Here is a 12,461-nt window from a genome sequence, read left to right as displayed (position 1 = left end):
AACGCGAATCATAATGTTGTCCCGAGTTGGATTTCTCCGCTAGTTCGCGAACATCTTCATCAACCTCCCTCACCGTCATTCAAACACCACCCAACACTGCAAGCCATCGCGACTGCTTCCACCCAGAGCTTCCTTTTCGCACTGCAACAACACCGTTTAAACTACCACCGCAAGGGCAAGACGTCAACCATGAAAGCATCTTCATTCTCGCGTTCATCATCAAACCCAGAGAGCCAGAAATCGCAGATGTAGAAACTTCTCCATTGCAGAAGCTTTGAATCGCGAATTGCATCAGCCACAGTTCTCCCTCCTCCTACGCGAGCCATCACCGTCTTCCTCAACCTGCAAAGGAAAACCCAATCACAAAAAAACCCTAATGAAGATTGGACGAAATCGGACCACCAGCCACAATCATCTTCATCGTGCTGCGCCTCATATCCATCAAGCGAAAATCCAAATCGCAAGATCTCCTTTCTCCATCACTGTCCACCTTCGTGCACCGCAAGGAAGAAGAACAACATCACCTAGTCTCGCGCAAGGTTCACAAGACTCTCACAAGCACATTCCTCTCATATTTTTTAATCACCAAATTCCACGTATTCAACTCTCAACATGCCACGTCAACCTTCAACCTCAGCAAAAATTTAACTCCGTTAAATCAAATTAACGGCAGAGGCTTCAAATTAGCACTATTTAGGATTCAATTGAGAATTTTAAAAAAACGGGATCAAACTAAGAAAAACCTACATCAAAATTATTTTTCAACAAAATAATATTATTAGAAATTTTAATTGTCAGAAGTGGGATTTGAACCCACGCCCTCTTTCGAAGACCAGAACTTGAGTCTGACGCCTTAGACCACTCGGCCATCCTGACTTTGTTATATAAATTACGTGTACTTAATTTTTGTCACTTTTTAATTTTAATTATGGTCTGTTACACCATCAAACTCTTGAATTGAAAACCCTAATATTAGGAATCACAATCACACTGTTCTATGTTTGTTTTTTCGTTTATCACAGAGGCTAATATATGACGTTGTTTCTCTCTAAATTTCAGCATATCTTACTTCACTTTGACCATTGAAGTTCGCATACTCAGTGTTATTGCTCTTCTACTTCGGTATGCTCCTGCTTCTCGCATTTAGTATAACAATCGAAGTTTAGAACTTTGTTGAGAAGGATTGAACATAATATTCATTAGGTTTTAGGATTTTTATATTAGAATTTGGTTTTTTGTTTTTTTATAGTTGGAGTCTATTCTTGTTCTGCTTTTTGTGGCCAGACGTAACTGTCAAGGTTGGGTAAGAAGGGAGGAAAAGGAGAAACGCGAAAATGTTCTTCCACATAGTGCTGGAGCGAAATATGCAGCTCCATCCACGCTACTTTGGTCGTAACCTTCGTGATAACCTTGTTTCCAAGCTAATGAAAGATGTGGAAGGCACTTGCAGGTGTTTTGTTCTTCATTGATATTTTTTCTTCATCGTGATTAAATGAAAAAGGAAAAAGGAAAAATATGTATTTTTAATTATTGGATGATAATTGGGAATGTTAGTTGTAACTGTATTTTGTGATTAGATTTCATGCCAAGTATGTAATTCAGATAGTGGAACAACAAAGCATTTCTCGCTAACTGACTGTTTTGGACCTTGGATGGATTTAACATTTGGATTTTCAACTATTCTGCAGTGGTCGACATGGATTTGTGGTGGCAGTTACAGGGATAGAAAACATAGGGAAAGGGCTAATTCGTGATGGAACAGGGTTTGTGACATTTCCAGTTAAGTACCAATGTGTTGTCTTCAGACCATTTAAGGGGGAGATCTTGGAAGCTGTCGTCACCATGGTGAACAAGGTTTGGACAGTTCCTTTCTCTTTAGAGTAATTACGCTGTGTAACTCGAATTTGTGGAGATTGTGGTTTATGGCGGTTGAGTTCTGTTTTGTGCAGATGGGATTTTTTGCTGAAGCTGGACCTGTACAAATCTTTGTTTCCAACCACGTATGTATTTGTGCTTTATAATGTGATATTATATATAGATCTTCATGTCAAACACTAAAATTATGTGTCCTTTATTATTCCTGTCTTTGGAATTTGTCTTTTATAATGTGTTATATCTAAAAGATTCTTGCTATTGTTCTTCATGCTAAACACTAAAAGTTATATGTCCGTTATTATTGTTGTCATTGGAATGCCATGGAAGTTTTAGAATTTGAATGCTAAAATTATGTTTTTCATTTATTGATATTTCAAAATTTTGCAAATGAGGTTTTTGGATATCCACCCCCTCCAAAGTACTTCGTAACCCCAAAATTATCCAATAGGGACTTCTAATTGGGAGAAGGATGGGTACCCAGACTTTATTATTTCCTCAAAGAACTCCAAGACAGGGTCTTGGATGATCTTGCAAAGAGTCTAGACAGTTTGATCTGCCCAGAAAGTAGAATACGCACACACAACACCAGGTCTTTTGAGAAGACCTGTCTCTCCCTTCCCTTTGTCTAAAACAACACTGAAAAACTGAAGAAAACAACCTTGTCCAGACTATATATAATAGTCTATTTACAACAGCTTAACCCCCAAACAGTTATAACTGTCTATCCCCTTATTTCTTCTTACATTGACCTTCCCCCTAAACCTATCAATACCCCCTCCATGAAGTTTCACCTTGTCCTCAAGTTGAAAAGCAGGAAATTCCGTATTGATGGTTGTAGCATCTTCCCAACTGTTTTTAATGGATGGGGGGTGTTGCCATGTAAGTAAAACTTCCAAATCTCCATTGGAGAAGTGCAAACGTCTAGCAGCACCTCTGGATAGACCTCTAACATCAAATCTTCTGTAAGCATAGGTGGAAGAGGTTGAACTGGAGTGGTTGGTTGGACAGCGCGCTTGAGGAGGGAGACAGGAAAGACTGGATGAATTCTGCTGTGAGTAGGGAGATCCAGTTTAAAGCTACAACCCCTAAGCATTCCTTGACTGTATAAAGACCGTAAAGTCTGGGCCTGGGCTTCTCATAGGTCTGTGAGCCAACAATTTTAGATGATAGGTTGCAACTTAAGGTACACCCAATCACCTATTTGGAATTCCACCTCCCTCCGATGTTTATTTGCCTGCACCTTATTCTGTTCCTGGACTTTGCATAAATTTTCTTTCAACTCCCTCAATATATCATCTCATTCTTGTTGTAATTGATTCACACTACCTTGGATGGGATAGTAGTACCTTTTAGCAGCAGAGGAGGGTCACAGCCATAGAGGGCCTTAAAAGGGGACATCTTTGTAGAAGCACTGTAGTTAGTATTAAACCAGAATTCTGCCCAAGACAACCACTCTGGCCACTTCCTAGGATGTGTACTGGTCATGCAACGAAAATAAGTCTCTAGGCAGCGATTAACCACCTTTGTTTGGCCATCGATTGGGGATGATAGGCAGTGCTGAACTTGAGTTTTGTGGAGGCCTGTTTAAACAACTCTTTCCAAAAATTGCTTAAGAAAATATTGTCTCTATCAGAGACACTCGTATAGGGAAACCCATGAAGTTTTACTATTTCTTTAATGAACAACTGAGCTACTTCTGCTGCTGTAAAGGGGGGAGCTAGGGCCAAAAAATGAGCATACTTAGTGAGTCTATCCACCACCACTAGGATTGTGTCTTTCCCTTGGACTTTAGGCAGGTCCCCTAATGAAATCCATAGAAATGTCAGACCAGACCTGAGTTGGAATGGGTAGAGGCTGTAATAAGCCTGTTGGAGCAATTGTTTCAGCTTTGTTCCTTTGACAAACTTTACACTACTGAACCCACTCTTTAATGTCTTTTTTCATACCCTCCCAATAAAGGACCCCGTTAGAAAATAACCACTATGTCCTCCTGTAGGAGACTCATGCATCTCCTTAATCAGAGGATGTGATTCGTTCTACCACCACTGTCAGCCCCTTAATCATCTCCTCCAATCTTTGGAACCTTCTCTGATTTTCATGTTTCTGTTCTTTCACTATTCGCTCCAACCTATCCAATCTTGCCTCCATTCTCATATTTACCATGCCTCACAACCACCACAACACCAGGAAAGAGGCTCTGAATACCAATGATAGGTACCCATACTTTATTATTTCCTCAAAGAACTCCAAGACAGGTTCTTGGATGATCTTGCAAAGGGACCAGATAGTTTGGTCTGCCCATAAAGTAGAACATCCGCACACAACACCAGGTCTTTTGAGAGGGACCTGTCTCTTCTTCCCTTTGTCTAAAACAACACTGAAAAACTGAAGAAAACAACCCTGTCCAGACTATATATAATAGTCTGTTTACAACAGCTTAACCCCCATACAGTTATAACTGTCTATCCCCTTATTTCTTCTTACATAACCTTCCCTCTAAACCTATCAGAGAATGCCTGAATTATTTTGGGCTAGGACAGGATGACTATAGATAACTTCATTTCTAATCTATATTTTATTTAATATGTATTCTCTAGCTATTTCCTAATTCCTCTTTATGTAAAGGTGCACAAGTGCAGGAGTGAAAAATAAAAGTGATATAACCATCTGATGTTTCTTTTATATATGAATGGTATCTCTTAGAAATTGGGCTTTAGGACATAACGCAATCCCACAAAATTGGTCTGTAAAGTGAGAACTGCCCAATCCTTATAGTATGCACTATTTAGGTCATGTCACTAGGTTATGTGTTACTAAGGGCATCCCCTCACACCCAACACATTGGAAGTGCTGGAGGCTGTTCAGCAGGCTACCTAAAGAGGGTGCAATTAAGGAGGGTCAGGAGGACTGATTATAATTCAGGCGATTTTGCCAACTTTAAGTTGTAATCAAAGCTTAAATTCCCCTACATATTTTTTGCCTTCCTTCTTTTACATTCTGTTTGCTGATACTAACTAACATCAGTTTATAATGGGATCGCTGGTGGCATCTATAATTTTAAATCATAATGGGTATGCTTTAGTTTTACCATACAACTCAACCCATTAAAACTTTCCCTGTTTTTCATCAAATTAAAATAAATTACGGCATTACTTTGAAACTGAAAAGTTACAAAATGTAATTGTAGTTTTTTATACATAGATCTGTTTTTTGAGACCCTTTTTTCCCCTTTTTAGTTGATTCCGGATGATATGGAGTTCCAGTCTGGAGACATGCCAAATTACACTACTTCAGATGGATCTGTATGTATCATTTATTGCTTCCCCAATGGAAAAGAAGAGAGCAAATTATTTATATTCTGTTTGTTGTCATGCCTTATTTGATGATTATGGGTTATGTATTTATTTTAGTAAATTGGTCTTTTGCAGGTTAAGATTCAAAAAGATAGTGAAGTTAGACTAAAGATAATTGGGACTCGAGTGGATGCTACTGAAATTGTATGTACATATATTATGCATTATACTTTATTTTGTTGATTGCTGTTAATTTAAGCTCCATCAGTTTTATACTAAATTCTGTTTTGAGAAATTTAAAATAATAGAAAGATTTTTAGCTCTGTAAAGGATATAGCTTTTGTTTTTCCCACATAATTTTTCACAATTACAAATGCCTTTGAGAAGAGCCTTTCAGTTTTTGCTAATTTTAATGCATAGTTCATCTCATGACCACTATCTTTGCATTATTCTGTCAATATCATGAAACTGGTGATATTTTACGTCTCTGGAATGCTAATTTATGCTCTGTTTGCTGGTAAACTTAACCCTTGTCCAAAGTAATCAAACGAGGAATTTTACTAAGCAATGTTTCTAGCTACCAGGATGGTCTTATAAATTTACGCCCATATTTGTGGTATGCAAATAAGCATTGGCACTCCGCGCTGCAAAGTAAACTCTTGAATGTCGGGAGAAAATTATGAGTAGAGATATTTTCCAGTTACTGAATGCAATCAGAATGATATTATTTTAACCACCTTGATGTCACTTGTTGCCTGTATTGTTCCCGCCATGTTTATTTGTACGCCTTGTGTGAAAGAACTCATGATGCTGATGGCCTTGTAAAACTAATATCATTTTAGAAAGCGTATGATACTAGGTTGAACGCTGTTAAGTTTTATTACTCCTGCACGTGTTGGTCTATGTTTTCCTTCCCTTCAATTGTAGTGCTATAGATATGAACTTTGCAACTGTTCAGACACAAATCAGTTTTTTCTTCGCATATTGAATATTTATGTGGTTTTAAATTTGAATGTGTTTTTTTTCAACTCACTTATCTGATATAATGCGTCTTCTTTTGGCAGTTCTGCATAGGTACCATAAAAGATGATTTCTTGGGTGTGATCAACGACCCTGCAACAGTTTAAATACCCCTTTCTGTACTCTTTTATCGTATATAGTTTACATGACTTGGGTTTTCCCACCTTGAATCCTCCAACAATATTGTGTTGTATTAGTCGACTGTTAAAAGTACCAAGTCGTTAAATTTTGGTTCCAGAATTAATATTCAACTCCACAAGTAATTTTAGGTGTGTGTAATAGCTTCAAATTTAGAGGAAATTACATTTTTATTTTTATTTCAAATTTTGCTCGATTTTTGTTTGTGATTTACAGAAAACTTTGTTAATTATTTTAGCATTGTATTGACGCTTTTTCATATATCGTACCAAACTTTAATTTTTTGAATAATACTCTTACTTATATCCTTACAAAAAACATTGTTGTAAGTTAATAAAATAGAATTATCATAGGGAATTCGATTTTTTTTTCTCTAAAATATAGAGAATGTTATTTTAATTTACGTTAAAATTTAATTAATGGTTTGAGTTTCTGTTGATTGCGGTTGAGTATTTATAGGGGATCAAATGACTTAATTTTAATTTCTATTTGATCCAAAATCCTTATGATGTTATTTATTGAAATTTATTGAGTACTTATGTATGGATTTTAATATTAAGAGAAGTTAAACTATCTTGTATATTTTAAACAGATAAGATGACAATCTATTTTAAAAAATAAATTTTAAGTAGAACTAAGCTTGAAAGCTTCAATAATAACTGAAAATATCATATAGAACCAAAATGTGGATCTTAGTGATTATTTTGTTATTTTATGCCATTGAGGAAGACAATTTCAGGTTTCAAATAACAATTTTGAAGCTTCTTGCTGATCTTCTAGACAAGAGTAATTTAAATCACATTTAAAAACAATTAAAGTTCAAACCACTTGAGTTCAGTTTTATATTAGATCTTATGATATCAACAGCAATGACTCGATTAGATCTTTTTCATCCACATTGTTCATATGAGAACTTATAAACTTACGAGGAATAGGATCAAAATTGTACCCAACTTATATTAATTTTTCTCGATAAATTGGTATTCCAAAAAAAAGTTCCCGATTAATTATATTGCTGCTAAGTTCTAGAATCTTTTTCTTCCCTTCCTTCTTAGCTAGTTTTGGATTTTCTAAAAATATCACCACTGTTCTTAAGTTTCACAAATTTTCAAACAATAACATCATTAAGTAAAAGGCATTAATCAAATGGATTTATTTCTAAAAGGAACGGAATCAGAAGGAGCACAATGGTCCTCGTTAAACTGTAACAAATTATCAGTTTTTCTTTCTTAATTGAAGAATTTTTCTGTTCCTTTTTTTTTGTCGACAACATTGTGTTAGAAGACAAATCAAATTATGAAGTTCTATTTTTTCTTTGATTTGTTGCTTGAACCTCCGTTATCAAATAATTATTCATTATTTGCTTTTGGGGCATTATTGGTGAGACCCCCACATGGTGGCAAGATACTGCTGGCACTTACTGCTACAGCTTCCATTTTGATGCAACAAATGTGGTTGTGCCCTAATAGTTTTTGTTGTCATAGATGATTTTTTGGCAAAGGACACATCACTTGGCTTGAGATTGTGCCTGTACTCCACAGTCACTTGTTCAAGAACTTCAACCTGAAACATGTTCAGCTTCAACTTGGGGTTCATGTGATCTCTAACAAATGCAAAAGCTAATTGATCTCTTGGGTTAAAAGCCTCCAACTCATTGAATATAAGACATGAGAATAGATTACTTCTTAGTCCATGCTTCCTCAGGATCAGTGCACTGTCTGGCACATCTGCCAATTATATTCATTCCTTAATAATTATTTTTATGAAGGTTCCAAACATAAATGAAAAAGTACATTCTTTTCTAAAGTTCATGACACTATGGGCCATACAATTAGCTTAATTCTCCTAACAAATAGTTTAATGAGTAAATAAGTGCAATTTTTACGTGTTGATATAAATTTTATCTTACAATTTTATAAAATTGGGATAGATTTAAAGTTTAATTTGTAAAATAATATGAAAGTTATCCGAAATTTATTATAATAAAATGTATTGTTTATATTAAGATCATTAGACTCTATAAAATTATGTTTTGGTAAGAGAAATGTATTAAAAATCCATAATAACTAAAAATAGAATGAACTTAAAATATATATATATATATATATATATATATATATATATATATATATATATATAAATAAATAAATACAAATTTTGATGTATAAGTTATATAGTTGAGTTACACTTAAAATGTATATATTAATATATATGAAATTATCATTTTTTTTTTATAAGTTTGGAGATTTATAATGTTTTTTTACATGTTGAACATGTCAATAATAGTTGTTAAACAAAAGAATAAAGATATTTAAAAATAAGATGCAATCAACCTGAGGAATATGGCATTTTGGTGGGACTCCATGGCTGCAATCCATTTTCACAGTAGGTCTCCATCTGCATCTTCAAGGCATTCAGATCCCACCATTTCTTCCATCTCGCAGTGGCCATTGCTTCTTCCATGGTATGAACAAAATGTGGGTGTTTTGATATAGCCATGTCTGCATTCTCAGATATAACAAGTGAATGAATGAGCAGCAATGGATCAACCATCAGTTGCAGCTTTGCATCTATCCAAACACTGAATTGGGAATTTGGGAAAAGCCTATGAACTAAATATTTTGGTATAACACCATTCATTGCTGGGTTATAATACAAATCCTCTTTCGTAACCTTCACAATTCTCCACACACCTATCTTGTATCCACTGGAATATGTTGAGATTAAGCCATGACATTGAAGCCCTTTCAGGGTAACATCATCTATGAACATGAAGAAGCAGACATTTTCTAGTGTTTGGGACCCAAGACCCCTAGGTTGTCGGATCTTGTCGTGGTCATTGAATATTGCTGAAACTACAACTACACTTTCACACTTTTCCATGGCCATTTTATCTGCATCCAGAGAAAGAAAAAAAAGGATACAACATGAATTATGATACACCTTTTGAGAAGATTCCCATAAACACAATACTTATAACATATAAGTTCCTAACATAATAATTTAACGAAAACATTTTTAAGTTTGACATAATCATATTCATATAATTGATATACATTTATTTATCATATAAGACATCCTTAAACTTAGTTAAAAACATAGTTCTCATCAAATTATTTACTAGACCATCTCTTTTAGTTAAACTTAATCAATTTTTTTTCTCTTTCTTCTCCCCAAGTGTCACATTAATATGTTCTGGTGGATAATTCTTTCATATTTGTTATCTCTATTATGAATTCATCTTATCATACTCATTTATATAAATAATTCTTGCTTTCTTTTTTCAAGTTTAAATATTTCTTAAACTTCAATATTCACCACCTAAAAATATGTTTAATTGGATAGTAATAAAAGTTTAAATACTTTATAACAACAAATTACTCTCTGTTACTTCCTTCGTTTTAATTATCATGCATTTTTTTTTATTATTAATTTTCTCGTTACTTTATAATTTTGATTGTAAACATATGTTTAGCCATCTTCTCTAATTTATACTTTCAAGTCATTCGTATATATTTGGCTTCCCTTATATATTGTTAAAATTCGAATGCGCGCATTTTTGTTTCATTTCTAATAGAACAAAGTCCTTCATTTCAAATGCTTTTTTTTATCCATTATATTTTCAAATCCGAAGCTCAATTTGTTTTTCGGTTTATTGGTCAGAAATTAGTCTTTGTTTAACACTAGTTTCTTATTTTTTGTTCATTAAAAAATTATTTCATAAAAATAATATTTCTTATATCTTTAATAAACTAATTCAAGATTTTATTAAAAAGGACACAAGACTATGTACACCTAGTCTTAAAAGATTTTTTTTTCTTTTACTTTTGTTAGAATTTCTCATTTAATCATTATTGTATCATACATATTCCATATAACTTCAGCATAAGTTGCATAAATACTTTATTTTTTCTTCAATCTATCTCATAACATTTTTCTTAATACTTTACTAATGCTTAAGAGCCTTCACCATTTTTCATTCATTTTTTTCCAGTAAAAACAAATAAATTAAATGAGGATAATGAAATTGTCTTGATCCATATCCAAAATAAAATTTACATAAAGAAAAGTTAAAAGTAAATATTTTGAACTTAAGATTTCCTCATAAGATTTCCTCATACTAAAGAACATAAATCCAAACCAAGTCTTAATATTTGCCAGCTCAATTACATACACTTATCTTTCACTCAACTCATGCATACATGAAAAGGGAGGGAGAGGAACTGACCAGAATCACTCATTGGAAATTTCTTCAAGAATCCACAAGGCACTTCACTGCTATCGTTTTGGTGATCAAAAAAAGAAAACCTTAAATGGCTACTCAGATTCGCACCGAAACTATGACCACCACCCTGCATCTGCATGTACCTCACATTTCTTGTGGAACATTCAGCGTTCCTGCTCAAATTCTGAATCTCCTTCAATACATCCCAGTAATCTGAACACAGAAACCAACACCCTTTAGCAAAAAGATGCTATCTTCATCCTAAAACAAAAAAATAGTCGCCAAAATTTTGTAGGGTCATTACAAGCCTTGGCATTGGTCCATAGTACCTGAAAAATTGAGAGGAGACGAGCAGGTAGAACGTGAGGTTGAAATGGCATACTTGTGCTGTCCATAGGAAGAAGGGTAGGAGAAGAGAGAAGAAGATTGAATTAGATGAAAAGGGTCTGATCTGGAAAGGCATTTGGATTGAGAGGAAATGACGTAAAGAGCAAGGAAAAGATAGGTGAAGAAGAGATAGAACAAAGAGAAACAAAGGAAGAGATGTTTGGTGGTTGTTAATGTTATTAGGTTTTCCATGGATTTCCCTTGCTTTGAGTTTTTGCTTTGATTTATGGAACTTGATAAAGGAGTGATGTGATGATAAGATATTCATTGTTCCATTAACTTAAGACCCACACACATTCATTCATGGGCTATGGGACCTTCTTTGTAAGGTAGTTGTACTTCATCACCAACTTTTATCACCCAAGAATGTTCTCAATTGAAATAATGATGTAAATTAGTAAAAGCACATATGCACTTTATTAATTTAATTGAAATGTAATTTATATGTTTGACTTAAAAGTGCTTAATTTTGTTTTCTTTTTCTAGTTTATAAAAACCATGTTTTAGATAATAGAGTTGAAAAAAAAAAGTGCAACTAAAAGGAAGGAAATAAAAATTATTTAGAGATGTTGTACTTTTTATTCTTTAAATTTTAAAAAGGTTTAAAATTACTTTTGATCACACAGTCTTGTCAATTTGTAATTTTGGTGCCTATAATTTTTTTTTAAATAGTAAGAGTTTTCAAAATTAAGCAATTTTAGTGTAGTGTAATATATCATCTAATTACAAAAAATACTAACACATTTTTCATGATCACGATATTAAAACTTATCAATAACCATTATTGCTAATATTTTATTTGAATAACTAGTATTGTTATAATTTATAGATACGTTAACATTTTTGTTGTTAGAAATTTAGAAAAAATGTGGACTTAAGTTCACTTGATCTTCTAGGTTCGCAAAATTAAATTTTTTTGGTGCAGCATAATATATGATTTAATGCTACCATAACATACTTTTGTAATAACAATATTAAAGCTTGTCATTAAAATTTGACATAAATATTTTATGTAAATAAGTAATTAATATTGTCATCAAATTGAAAAATATTAATAATGGACTTAAATTGCTTAATTTAATAAAAACTAATAATTAAATTTTAGACACAGAAGAAAAATCATGTATTTATAAAATTACAAAAACCAAAAAGTGGATTTAAGCAAAAAAAGAAGAAGAAAAGAAGAGTATTATAGTATAACAAAATTACTTACTGTAAAAAAGAAGAAGTCATATGTAAAATTAACTTTTTTTTTTATAGAAACCAAAATTATACATTCACCATACTATACAAGAAGATAAAACCTTTTAAAAACTAAAAGAAGTGACATAGCTTAAAGTTTTAAATGTAGAATTAAAAATTAGTTTACTTACCAGTTTGAACAGGTTTTTAGAACTGCTATCTGATTGCTGAAAGGAACTAGCTTTTACTGAGAATCAAGTTTGCTGATTTCAATTCCATGATTGTTCATTAGCTAGCCCTCAATCATAGGTAGCCAAGCCAGTTATGCGGATTATGGTCGG

General features: G+C 33.3%; 2 protein-coding genes and 1 non-coding gene across 5 annotated transcripts; 1 reads left to right on the top strand and 2 right to left on the bottom strand.

Annotated features, from left to right (window-relative positions):
* Window positions 1–792: 792 nt before the first annotated feature.
* TRNAL-CAA (transfer RNA leucine (anticodon CAA)) lies at window positions 793–876 on the bottom strand. Its single transcript has one exon. It is a non-coding gene; the product is annotated as a tRNA-Leu (tRNA).
* Window positions 877–964: 88 nt separating this feature from the next.
* Window positions 965–6,522, top strand: LOC108319348 (DNA-directed RNA polymerase II subunit RPB7). Of its 2 annotated transcripts, none has more exons than XM_017550457.2 (7): window positions 965–1,122; window positions 1,285–1,450; window positions 1,689–1,854; window positions 1,950–2,000; window positions 5,112–5,177; window positions 5,304–5,372; window positions 6,233–6,522. In XM_017550457.2, the coding sequence occupies exons 2-7, from the start codon at window positions 1,335–1,337 to the stop codon at window positions 6,293–6,295; spliced, it is 531 nt and encodes a 176-aa protein (XP_017405946.1). In that variant the 5' UTR covers window positions 965–1,122; window positions 1,285–1,334; the 3' UTR covers window positions 6,296–6,522. The 2 variants fall into 2 exon arrangements, with proteins under 2 accessions (XP_017405946.1, XP_017405945.1); XM_017550456.2 differs by having other exon boundaries at window positions 967–1,122; window positions 1,250–1,450.
* A 946-nt stretch (window positions 6,523–7,468) lies between these two features.
* On the bottom strand, window positions 7,469–11,169 carry LOC108319370 (probable hexosyltransferase MUCI70). 2 transcript variants are annotated; one of them, XM_017550479.2, is made up of 4 exons: window positions 10,881–11,169; window positions 10,555–10,764; window positions 8,660–9,220; window positions 7,469–8,053 (listed from the first exon to the last, which is right to left on the bottom strand). In XM_017550479.2, exons 1-4 carry the CDS (start codon window positions 11,128–11,130, stop codon window positions 7,701–7,703), a joined length of 1,374 nt encoding a protein of 457 aa, XP_017405968.1. In that variant the 5' UTR covers window positions 11,131–11,169; the 3' UTR covers window positions 7,469–7,700. The 2 variants fall into 2 exon arrangements, with proteins under 2 accessions (XP_017405968.1, XP_052730297.1); XM_052874337.1 differs by having other exon boundaries at window positions 7,753–7,889.
* Between the last annotated feature and the right edge of the window lie 1,292 nt (window positions 11,170–12,461).

This window comes from Vigna angularis, chromosome 1 (genome assembly GCF_016808095.1).
Source record: "Vigna angularis cultivar LongXiaoDou No.4 chromosome 1, ASM1680809v1, whole genome shotgun sequence".
NCBI lineage: Eukaryota > Viridiplantae > Streptophyta > Magnoliopsida > Fabales > Fabaceae > Vigna > Vigna angularis.
Note: the sequence above shows the minus strand (reverse complement) of the source record. Positions and strands in the feature narration are given on the sequence as shown.